The sequence below is a fragment of the Rhizophagus irregularis genome, chromosome 18, assembly GCF_026210795.1.
Source record: "Rhizophagus irregularis chromosome 18, complete sequence".
Taxonomy (NCBI): Eukaryota; Fungi; Glomeromycota; class Glomeromycetes; order Glomerales; family Glomeraceae; genus Rhizophagus; species Rhizophagus irregularis.
Window position 1 is genome coordinate 458485 of NC_089446.1, and position 12886 is coordinate 471370.

At 25.5% G+C, this 12886-nt stretch overlaps 4 protein-coding genes across 4 annotated transcripts; 2 read left to right on the plus strand and 2 right to left on the minus strand.

The window, feature by feature from the left end:
* OCT59_009749 (uncharacterized protein) lies at positions 1–1725 on the minus strand (the record flags this gene model as incomplete). Its single annotated transcript, XM_066132567.1, has 4 exons — positions 1–14; positions 91–129; positions 215–1094; positions 1189–1725. The coding sequence occupies 4 exons, from the start codon at positions 1723–1725 to the stop codon at positions 1–3; spliced, it is 1470 nt and encodes a 489-aa protein (XP_066000201.1).
* Positions 1726–2908: 1183 nt separating this feature from the next.
* On the minus strand, positions 2909–3782 carry OCT59_009750 (uncharacterized protein; the record flags this gene model as incomplete). Its single annotated transcript, XM_066132571.1, has 4 exons — positions 2909–2922; positions 2999–3037; positions 3123–3557; positions 3779–3782. The coding sequence occupies 4 exons, from the start codon at positions 3780–3782 to the stop codon at positions 2909–2911; spliced, it is 492 nt and encodes a 163-aa protein (XP_066000202.1).
* A 6957-nt stretch (positions 3783–10739) lies between these two features.
* Positions 10740–10952, plus strand: OCT59_009751 (uncharacterized protein; the record flags this gene model as incomplete). The annotated part of the gene is made up of 1 exon (XM_066132572.1): positions 10740–10952. The coding sequence occupies one exon, from the start codon at positions 10740–10742 to the stop codon at positions 10950–10952; it is 213 nt and encodes a 70-aa protein (XP_066000203.1).
* Positions 10953–11336: 384 nt separating this feature from the next.
* On the plus strand, positions 11337–12411 carry OCT59_009752 (uncharacterized protein; the record flags this gene model as incomplete). The annotated part of the gene is made up of 4 exons (XM_066132573.1): positions 11337–11599; positions 11662–11797; positions 11864–11991; positions 12051–12411. The coding sequence occupies 4 exons, from the start codon at positions 11337–11339 to the stop codon at positions 12409–12411; spliced, it is 888 nt and encodes a 295-aa protein (XP_066000204.1).
* Positions 12412–12886: the final 475 nt, after the last annotated feature.

The following is a 12886-nucleotide window of genomic DNA, read 5'->3' on the forward strand; positions in this document are numbered from 1 at the left end:
TCAGCTGCTTTTATCTATAAGTGAAAAATAAATTATTAAATAATATTATTAATAAAATAAATCATATAAAAGGTTAATGTATATAAGTACCTAGGTCTAGTTTAGTAAAATCTATTGCTTCTGTTGATTCTATAATGTAAAAAAAAATAATATATATACATCAAATAAAATATTTAAATAATGCTTTTGTAAAGTAAATTAGAAAATTAATTACCTGAATATTCTCCAAATAAATTATCATCATCCTTGTTATCAATTGTATTTTTTGGTTCTGGAAGATTTTTAAAATTTAAAAGCCTACTTGTGTAAACTGCTTGAGGATTTGTAGTATATGAAAGAGTAGGTCCAGTATATAATGATGATGATGATGTCAACTTTTTATTAATTTTATTTGCTTCTTCAATTTGCTTATTGATTTCATGATCTTCACTTGAATATTGTAAATTACGTAATAAATCTTGTAATTTGTTTGCTTTAGGTCGTTTTAAAGGATCAGCATCCCAACATTGTTTAATTATGTTTAGAATTAATTGAGGTATTTTATAATTTGATTTTGGCCTAAGTCCTTGACAAATACTAATAGCTAAAAATTTATCATGACCAATATCATGGTAAGGAGGGAGCCCTGTACAAACTTCATACGCAATAATTCCAAAACCATAAATATCACTTTCTTGAGTGTATTCCTTTCCTCTTAGAACTTCTGGTGCTACATAGGGTAATACTCCATATAATTCTTTACATTCATTTTGGGACGATTTTACATTCGCTGGTCGACATAATCCCAAATCAGTAATGAAAGTAAAATCGTCATCTTTTAATATATTACCACAATGAAAATCACGATGAATTAACCCTTTTTGATGAATAAAATCAAGGCCTTCCACAACTGTTCTTAAAATATCCAACTTTTTATACCATTTTATTGAATTAAAACTATTATTTAAATGTTGTCTTAAACTACCATCTTTTGCATATCCCATTACCATCATAAAATTTCTAGATTCTGGATCTTTAGTAATGCCAAAACACCATGATGTTAAATTATCTATTTCAATATCTATATTTTCTGAAAAAAAAATATGTGTTTCAATCTAAAAAAGAATCCATAATAACAATAATTAATAGATAGTTTAAAATTTATAGTAGGACAATATCTTGAAATTATATACAAAATAAGTAACTTACTTCTCTTAAAAAATCGGATGTAATATCTTGAGAATTATATAAACATTTTAAAACAACTGGAAAATTCTCATATCGCCTACAATAATATTTATTTCTAATCCATTTATTATTTTCAAAATCCCAACTTTTTATCCATCCATCTTTCCAAATTGCTTTATAAATAGTTCCAAATCCTCCTTTTGTCAAGTATTCAACATTTTCAAATCTATCATATTCAATCCATTCTAAAACTTCATGTACATTTTTAGCTTTAAGTTGTGCTTTTTGAATAAACTTATCAACTTCATGATTTCCACTAGTCCAATTTTTAAAATTTTGTTGAAAATTCTTAGCATTACATGACATACACCAAATAATATAATTAGCAGTGTTAAGCTGCTTACATTTTTTGCATAAACCATTCCGTTTATAACGTATTTTTAATTCTTCATTTAATATTAACTTATCAATTAATAAAATTTGTTCTTTAGTTAGGTCCTCATGATCAAAATCTTTTATTTGCTCAAATATATCATCAGTAAGTATAAATTCTTCCATATTGGATTAATAAATGTGACTTCAATTTTATGTCTAGACAGAATAAAAAAGATTTTTTTTTTAAAAAAAAAAGACGCCTTTTAAAACGTATTACAGTTACACAGTAGCGATTGACAAAATCATTTGTATTTAGGTCACAACAATAAAATGTTCAATAAGTCAGCTGATGATCACAAAAATCACAGATTATTATGAAATTTCCTTTTTTATAAAACCCAAACAAAATACTTGTTTCACAAAAAAAAAGCTTTGTCGATCATCCAAACCCCAAAATATTATTAGTACAATTATACTTATATTATATAGGTACTTTATTGAATTTTGAAAAAATACAGTACAGTCAATCAATATCATTATCAGTAACAATGTGTATTAAAATTACTATAATTATCGTGTTAAAATTTTAGGTTAAATTTTTAAAAATGTATTATAGTTGCATAAAACTAAAAGGAAATATTTTACCGTTATTATATGAAGGAAATTCATATTAATGAATAAATTCAGTCATAATATAATTCGTCATTAAAGTAGGTAATATTTATAAAAATTTCAATCTGCTTGTAAATAAAAAATAATTATTATGATAAAACAATAAATTATTAAAATTTCCATCTATTTTAATATCATTTTTCCTAATTTTATTATAAAACAAATTGTTATTAATGACATATTAAATATTTTCTTCAAAAAATTCAAAAATATAATAATTTAATAACGTCAAAAGTAGTTACGCTCAAAAATACTGTAATTATCTCATAATTACCACCGCTTCAATTGTTACAGGCTCCAGCTCAAACACGTTAAACAAATTTTCTATATTCACTTCAAATTTATTTATATTACTCTTCCCAATGATGGTTTACTTTTCCTTGCTAATGGGTCACATTCATTTTACTGACAATCATTTCACTGACCCTACAATTATTTTTCTTAATAGGTTTTTGGCCTTCCCATGAGTTGGATAAATTTATAATAAGATTAACATAAAATATAATATAATTTTTTACTTTGTTACAATTTTATAACATATTACATACAATTCTATTTATATTCATATAATTTATAAATATTACTTTATTTAGTATCATAAAAATACATTCCAATAAAATATCATATCTGTAGTAATGTTAAAGAAAATAAATAGTAAAATAATAAAGAAATTTATACCCTTTCTTACTTTTATTCAGCTGCTTTTATCTATAAGTGAAAAATAAATTATTAAATAATATTATTAATAAAATAAATCATATAAAAGGTTAATGTATATAAGTACCTAGGTCTAGTTTGGTAAAATCTATTGCTTCTGTTGATTCTATAATGTAAAAAAAAATAATATATATACATCAAATAAAATATTTAAATAATGCTTTTGTAAAGTAAATTAGGAAATTAATTACCTGAATATTCTCCAAATGAATTATCATCATCCTTGTTATCAATAGCATTTTTTGGTTCTGGAAGATTTTTAAAATCTAAAAGCCTACTTGTATAAACTGCTTGAGGATTTGTAGTATATGAAAGAGTAGGTCCAGTATATAATGATGATGATGATGTTAACTTTTCATTAATTTTATCTACTTCTTCAATTTGCTTATTGATTTCAGTTTCATCATCATATGCATCATATAATCCATTCCATAAATTATATAGTAAACTACTTAATTCTTTTGCTTTAGGTCGTTTTAAAGGATCAGCATCCCAACATTGTTTAATTATGTTTAGAATTAATTGAGGAATTTTAAAATTTGATTTTGGCCTAAGTCCTTGACAAATGCTAATAGCTAAAAATTTATCATGAACAATATCATGGTAAGGAGGGAGCCCTGTACAAACTTCATACGCAATAATTCCAAAACCATAAATATCACTTTCTTGAGTATATCCTTTTCCTCTTAGAACTTCTGGCGCTACATAGGGTAATACTCCGTATAATTCTTTACATTCATTTTGGGATGATTTTACATTCGCTGGTCGACACAATCCCAAATCAGTAATAAAAGTAAACCTGCTATCTTTTAATATATTACCACAATGAAAATCACGATGAACTAACCCATTTTGATGAATAAAATCAAGGCCTTGTGCAATTGTTCTTAAAATATTCAACTTTTCAAACCATGTTGTTGAATTAAAACTATTATTTAAATGTTGTCTTAAACTACCATCTTTTGCATATCCCATTACCATCATAAAATTTCTAGATTCTGGATCTTTAGTAATGCCATAACACCATGATGTTAAACTATTATTACTAATATCCATATGTTCTGAAAAAAACATATGTGTTTCAATCTAAAAAAGAATCCATAATAACAATAATTAATAGATAGTTTAACATTTATAATAGGACAATATCTTGAAATCATATAAAAATAAGTAACCTACTTCTCTTAAAAAATCGGATGTAATATCTTGAGAATTATATAAACATTTTAAAATAACTGGAAAATTCTCATATTCCCTACAATAATATTTATTTCTTATCCATTTATTATTTTCAAGATCCCAACCATCTATCCATCCATCTTTCCAAATTGCTTTATAAATAGTTCCAAATCCTCCTTTTGTTAAGTATTCAACATTTTCAAATCCATCATATTCAATCCATTCTAAAACTTCCTTATAATTTTTAGCTTTAAGTTGTGCTTTTTGAATAAACTTATCAACTTCATGATTTCCACTAGTCCAATTTTTAAAATTTTGTTGAAAATTCTTAGCATTACATGACGTACACCAAATACTATAATTAGCAGTGTTAGGCTGCTTACATTCTTTGCATAAACCATTCCGTTTATAACGTATTTTTAATTCTTCATTTAATATTAACTTATCAATTAATAAAATTTGTTCTTTAGTTAGGTCCTCATGATCAAAATCTTTATTTGCTCAAATATATCATCAGTAAGTATAAATTCTTCCATATTGGATTAATAAATGTGACTTCAATTTTATGTCTAGACAGAATAAAAAAAATTTTTTTTTTTTAAAAAAAAAGACGCCTTTTAAAACGTATTACAGTTACACAGCAGCGATTGACAAAATCATTTTTATTTAGGTCAAAACAATAAAATGTTCAATAAGTCAGCTGATGATCACAAAAATCACAGATTATTAAGAAATTTCCTTTTTTATAAATCCCAAACAAAATACTTGTTTCACAAAAAAAAATCTGTGTCGATCATCCAACACCAAAATATTATTATACAATGGTACTTTATTGAATTTTGAAAAATACATTACAGTCAATCAATATCATTACCAGTAACAATGTGCATTAAAATTACTAATAATTAGGCCACACAAATTCGAATTTTCGGTTCACTTCACCCGGCCGGGTCACTTTTTCAAATTTCAATAAAAAAAAGTTTATATATAAAAAGTTTATCACGTGATCAGGACGTAATTTTATTGGCGGGCAAGTTTATCACGCGGCTGAGAACTTCTAGAGCGAAAATAAATTCCTCCCTTTTAAAAGTCAACCAATCAAATGTCACGATTTTATATATAAACTTTTTTTACTAATAAACAATAAACCCCGGGTCCCCGGGTCGATTTTAAATTTCAATGTTACGTGAACCGAAAAATTGAATTTGTGTGGCCTTAGAATCGTGTTAAAATTTTAGGCTAAAAAATTTTTAAAAAATGTATTATAGTTGCATAAAACTAAAAAGAAATATTTTACTATTATTATATGATGGAAATTCATATTAATGAATGAATTCAGTTATAATATAATTCGTCATTAAAGTAGGTACAGTAATACTTATAAAAATTTCAATCTGCTTGTAAATAAAAAAATAATTATTTATGACAAAACAATAAATTATTAAAATTTCTATTTTAACATCATTTTTACAAATTTTATTATTAAAACAAATTGGTATTTAATGACATACTAAATATTTTTTTAAAATTCAAAAATATAATAATTTAATAAATGAACGTCAAAAGTAGTAGTTACGCTCAAAGGTACTGTAAATTATCAAGCATCAGCAGCAAGTTGTCAGTAAAATAATTTGATTGCATTATTTGGTTTCCATCATCTATAAAAAATTATTATTATAAATAATCATTGCTATATTTATAAATGAAATAATTAGAAAGGAAGTTATTTGAAAATATCATAACTTTGCTTACATATGTGGATAAATGAGGGGCGGTCAGTATTTTCAATTATGGACATGTGAACAAAGTCAGCTTAATAACCAGCCAAACAAGAGTAAATGTTAAATATGACAGTAAGCTTTACCAAATAGTAAAATTTTATTATAATTAGATTTAATGTTTTGAAAAAATTAAATTTTAAGTACGAAAGATAAACAAAAAAAAATCAAAAAAAAGAAACTGATTGATAATCAGCTAAGCATATCCAGGTTATTTCTGTGTCACATGCAAGATCTCTTGACTGAACCTAAAGAAAAAAAAATGAAGAAAATAAATAATTTTTAATTTACACCCAACAATTTACTATCAAATTAAAAAATATATAACTTTAAATATAAGTACTATATTTGATTATAAATCCGTAGCACCGCAGCTTTTTCGATCTGATTATCAAACCTGGTCTAAACCTTAAAACGAAAAAAAACAATAATTTGTTCTTGGTAAAAGAGTTATTTTCTTTTTGGATGTCTTTTTAAATAAAAAAATTTCAATTGTTTTAATTTCAAAATAGTTAGTATTTTGAGTATCTCTTATATAGCTATTTTATACTAAAGATAAAAGTATGTACTGTACCTTTTTCAAAAATAAAAAAAAAAATTTAAATCAATTGGCATGGATAATTTAATGTGCTCAGTTTTATTTTTTTTTTATGGATGGCGAAAATTTTACGTTATCTCTCTCTATAAAATTATTTGTATCATATACAAGTTTAAAAACTTAAAAATTTTTTTTTATATAATAATTATATTAAATCTTTCTATTGATTATTATTATAATAATATAGAATAAATAAATGTAAATTCTCATAAAAACAATAATTTTTGAAGATTTTTTTTGTTTCATTTATTTGATGATTTTTTTTTTATAGCGATAGATGGTAGATCCAGCGTAAAGTTATACAATTCGAAAATATATAAAACAATAATATTAAAAAAATTTATTTTTTTTTTGTAAGTTTAAAATAATATATACAATTGATATTTATCTATTAATAAATAAAATATTTTTAAAAAAATTCGAACTAATAGCAATATATAAAGCATCCAGTTCATTAAGGAAATAGAAAAAAGAGAAATATTTATTATTTTAAAAACTAAAAAGTTAGGATAACCAATTTGAATAAAACAATCAACATGTTATTGTTTCGAATTCAAAGGGAAAATCAATTCACCGTTTTGAAGCCAAGAGCTGAACTTAAAAAAAAAATAAATAAAAATAAAAATAAATAATAAATTAAACTAAATAAAACAAATTATTATTAATTTTTCTATTAAAATAAATAAAAACTTACCTAAAAGAATCTAAAAAATATTTAATAAATAAATCAATTCTAAATCAAAGAGAATCAAACGCCTGTAGCGCTGTACCAATTGTCGAATAAATTGGCCACTCCATCGGTTTTGAAGCCAGAAAACCAAAGAACCTAAAGAAAAAATAAAAAATATTTTAGTCATTCAATTTATTTACTTAATAATTATAAATTATTAATCAATAAAAACAAACGCATAACCTATTACTGAACGACCTACATCTCAATAATCCCCGAAGCCAGGAGTCAAACCTAAAAAAAGCTAATGTCAATTTTAAATGAATAAAAAAAGGAATAGTACCTATCAAATCATTGCAACAACACAAGATGATTCCGAATGAATTAGCCACCCATCAATTTTATCGTCTTTTTGATCTAACCGAGTTTAGATTAGGATAAATAACCATTTCGGAAATATCAAATATCCGCAGCAGACAATAGCAAATGGTGAAATTGATTCATCATTAATTTAAAATTATTGAAAAAGAGATTGATTCGAATTTTTTTTTTAATTAAATTGTTCAATGAATATTTCTTAGCGTGTTACTAAATATTGGAACTAGTTCGCGCTTAAATAATGATATCACGTGACTTTGAGATTTCAAACAGAATTTTGTAATCGACTAATAAAAAAGTTAGTAAATAATTCGTAATTCGTATATCTAAAAATTCATTACCAAATATTTATTTCTAAATAAAGTTTTCTTCCTTGGAAACAATCAATTTCAAACTTACTCTTCATTGCTTTTATAATTGTTCTTTGTGCGAAAGTAATATGAATTATTTGAAAAAAAGGGTTTTTATTTTTCCAAGTCTAGACAAATTGCGTAACCTTAAACTCCATTATCAAACATAACTCCGAAGTAAAACTTAAGGGTGCGTTTTATGCACTATGCATAAAAAATAAAATTTCTTGGAAAAATACGTATACATTGATTGAAAAAAGCTAAAATCTTAAATTTGATCAAGTTAAATCTAATGATTTAAGGTTGACACTATAAAAATAAATAATAATACTAAATATACTACCTAGTATTGAATATTTCTCTTATTAATTTATATTTAGTTGTTAGTATTATTTATTAGCGCAATTATTTAGAAAATTGAAGACGGTGAATGAAGAAGAAAAAATGACCATGCTAAAATAAGCAAAGTAAATAATAGATTTTTTTTATACTGATAATAAAAATAGTAATTAAAAATTGAAAATTTGACATATTCTTGAAATAGTGACTTCAACAAGTGTATAGTACAAAATCTTTTTGTAAAGAAAATGCCTTAAATTGGTTCACAGAAGCGTCTTTCCACTATTTGCAAGGCCGGCGTTATAAAAAGGTTCGGCCAGAATCATGTAGCTCGTGGGAAGCAAGGAATAGTTGTAGCATAAATAGTAAGATTGACCTTTAATTATCACCTGAGTGATGGATTACCGGGTTACACGTTTTTGGTTTAGTAATTATTTATAAAGAAAAAATAATTCAGCTGAATTCATTGACCACTATATGGACAAGTGGCAAATTAATTTTGCAACCGGCATATCGGCAGATTTGATTACACTATAATCAATTTGATAATTTTTGTTACACAAGCATTACATAAGGCGTAGTAACTTAAAAAAATTTTTATTTAGTTTTGCTATACAATAATTTGATAAATTCTTCTTTTAAGTCAAAAATATAATAATAATCTCCGTTATGGGATCTCACTTTGCGCAATAATTTCTGGATTTTTTTTTGAAAGTATATATGTTTTACAATCAGTTTGAGTGTAAAGTTCCTATAACGTGTACAATAAAATAAATGTGAATTTAATAGTTATATGACTTAAAAAATATAAAAACTAGGCAATTTTATAAAAATTATTATAAAAAAAATTTTAAATTTTAAACAATATTCATTGAGTTTTAAATATTTTTAAAATATTCATAGCTATTTTACATTTTGTTTTATTAAAGAATACTTAATTTTCTAATTTTGCGTTTACTTTATGAAGTATTAAATGTTAACTTATTATTTAGTCAAATGAGATAGTCTATCAGGTGATTTTTGGTATTACAAACATAATTTTGGGTAACGGAAATTATGAAAATCTTTCAGATTTAGCGTGAAGCTATTCAACGAATCCCTTGTACTGCAGTTAGCGATTGGGAAAGGGTCAGCACCTGATCCTAAATAAAGGATGAATCCGTTGATTCAGATTACAATCCGGATGACTCTTTAAGAATAGGATCGGAACACTACTGAAACCGGAATTATTTCCGAAAACCAGGATTAATAATTCTAAATTAAATATAATAAGATTATACATTCAGACTTGCTTTGATGAACGAGTAATTTTCCAAGTAAATTATCCTAAAGTTTTAAAATTCTATCTATAACTTGGTATTTAAGGTAATGCTGTAAATTTTAATGGATATATGATGACTTTAAGAAACATGAAATAACTCATTTTCACCCGGAACTTCTAAAGAAAAATTTTTTCTTATCGGAATGAAAGATTTGATTATTATTATTGAAGTATTAATGGCTTTAAAAAACGAGAGATTTTATGGAAAAGACAGATGTTTTGGAATATTTTTGCGAAATTTGAAACGAAAATGTTAAGTTATTAAGGATTAAAAATAATATGAAATTTATTATAAATTTATTATGATTATAGCATAAATTACAATACTGTATAGTTTATACAAAAAAAATTTCCAAGTAATTTTTACTATACGACTTGATATACTTTTGTTAAACTATGTCCCATTGAACCGTGCATCGTATATGGATTCGTCCATCTTAGAGAAAAAAATTATATAAACTGAAAAAATCCTACTGCCCGTAGTACTTACTTACGCACTGAATTGTATACACACGAGCTTTCTTACAAGGAACTGTTTCAAGTAGTTTGTTCAAGATTCGCATTGCATTACGGCTAAGATTTACCTTATCATCAACTTTTACCTCTTGAGAATTCGATAATTATTACTTTCTGATGGGTTCTTTTTTCTTGTCTTAAGAATCATCAAAGTACCATCAATTTTGTGATTCTTTGTTTCTTCAGTGAGCATTTCCATCCTGAATCAAATAAAAGGAAATTAACAGATACAACTCAAACTTTATATTGGAAATTCAAAATTGAACATTTACCATTTCTGATTTACCAAATTCTTAGGGTCAGGGTGAAGAGTAATACGAATAGTAGTATAGTATGGTGAACCAAATGATTATCGTATAGTCATGTGAAATGATCATTTTGTAAACCTACTACTGCGTATATACTTAGTATGTTGCAATTATTGCGTATATATGTACTACAATAATCAATGAGTAATACAAATATAAATAAAATTTCCATTTAGAGGATGTAGGTGATGTAAGTTACTGCGGAAATTGCGTAATTATATACGAGTCTATCAATGTCATCACATTATTAGTTACGAAGTTTATTTAAGTATAAATATACACACCAAACTTCTTTTACATAAAAAATTTTTTATTCAGTCTTCTTACATAAAAATTTTTTTACATAAACTTTTTACCTAAAAATTTTTGCTATGATGTTTGACTCAAAATCAATTTCCCAATATGTTGATTTTTTTGTTAAGGAAGAAAAACCAATACCAACCACATTTTTTAAAGAGTTCAGCTTTTCCTCAAAGAAGGAAGGTGTTTCAAATTGGTACACCACTCTCAGGAAGAGCCTTAAAATTTATAATGATGATCCCACACTTAATGAGATCAAACAAATACATAAAAGGCCATTATAGGCAAAGCATTGATGATTATTTCTGACCTTCCAAAAGTGCTCAGAAGGAAAAGGTTTGTTGAACTTACTTATGTAGCTGGTTTATTAAATTTATTTTATCTAAGCTATTCTTTGTCAGACCTTCATTGATATGATCTTAACCAATAAAACTGGTAAAGTGATTTGAAGATGTGTAAACAATCATCTTCCAGAAGAAAATGACGAACAGAAACCTCCAAAAAAACCTTGTCTAAGAGAGTCAAACCAGGAAATAATAAATCAAGGAAATTCATCTATAAATCTTGATTTTGAACATTTCAAAACTCAGGAATTATTAAATAATAAAAAGGGTATTGTCATTTATCAAATACAGGCAAGATAAAACATATTTATTAACTAACCATAAATGACACAAAATTTCTATTCGTGGGAGGATGCCATTAATAAGATCAATTTTAGGACTTCCTCTAAAGATGATGTAAATATTACACCATTTATTACATTTATTACATTCACTACACGTACTTATGCATTAATAATATTTTTTAGTGGATTTATAAGAGCTTTAATCTTTCTGCAGAGTTCCAAAATTTTCAAAAATCAACAATTGCCTGATCAAATTAAAAAAAATCCAATACTATCCTATAAAACTGATATTCAAAAAATTCTGTATGTAAATTTTAATCAGATTTATTTGACTATTAATATTGTATTCATTATCCTTAAAATAGCAAATATAATACTAATCGAACATATAAAGCCATTATTTTTTCATTCCTGCAAGAAACATGGGAGCAAATATGGGAAAGAAAATTACTACCAAATTTGCCTTCAATAATAAATAAAATAGCTCTTGAATATTCTTCTGTAAGTTTACTTATTACTTTCAAACTTTAGTTTCTAGAAATGAGACTAAGTACTTTTTAATTCTAGATGTTAAATAGTTTTATACCAATGAAAGATATTCATGATAGATGGAGTAATAATTTTTCCAAAGCTGTAGGATTAGTAAGTCGAAATATGGAGATTTTTAGTCAAACTCAAGTAATCTTTCAAAATTTGTAAGTGTGTCTATTGTAATTAATAATTATTGTAACAATGAAATAACTTTTGTTTGTAGTTTATTTCTATGTGAGAAAGGTATCGATACAAATAACGAGGACACATTTGTTCATGGAATGTTGCATGATTTACTTAATGAGATTTTCCGTGATCCTACGTTTGAACTAATTTGGGCGAATAGTGAAAGGTTCGTTTCCAAAAACTGTCATACAAGTACTTCAGGTAATAAGGAAAATAATAGAGGTGAAAAACCTGATTTTAAAATTATTACAAATTTAAAAGAAGAAATACTTTTTGATGAGATAAAACCTAAAGATTCAACATCTTTATTGGTTGGTAAAGACCTCATCAAGTTGTCAAATTTCCAATCGGGTGCATTAGATGAATTAATTAAACACATGGAAATAAGATTGGTCTAGCTTCATTTGGAGTTTGAGTTAGTGGTAAGTGTATAAATTTGGAGTACATTTACTAATAAATGATGGTATATATTAATATTTTAATGCATATTTGGTTCCATTTACAGGCTCATGCATTTGGATTTATGAAATGGATCTCAATTATGATGGAATATATAGAATGTTTTTAAAAGCAAATGTTATGATCCAAACAGAAACATCAGGAAGTTTTTAGATGGGTCAGTCCATGTAATTCCACATGGGTTTGCTCAGAAATACGTGGAATTCCACACATTCCCAATATCCTACATGGATCCACACTGAATTTTGTGGACTTATGCTGAAAATACCATGTGTTTTGTCACAGGGTATTTGGAAAATACTGGAACTGTTTAGATTTCCACATATTTCCATAGTATTTGATGTGGATTTCCATGTGGATTTTAAATGGAAAAAAATTCCTGATGAAGAGCACAATTCTTAAATCTAATACCAG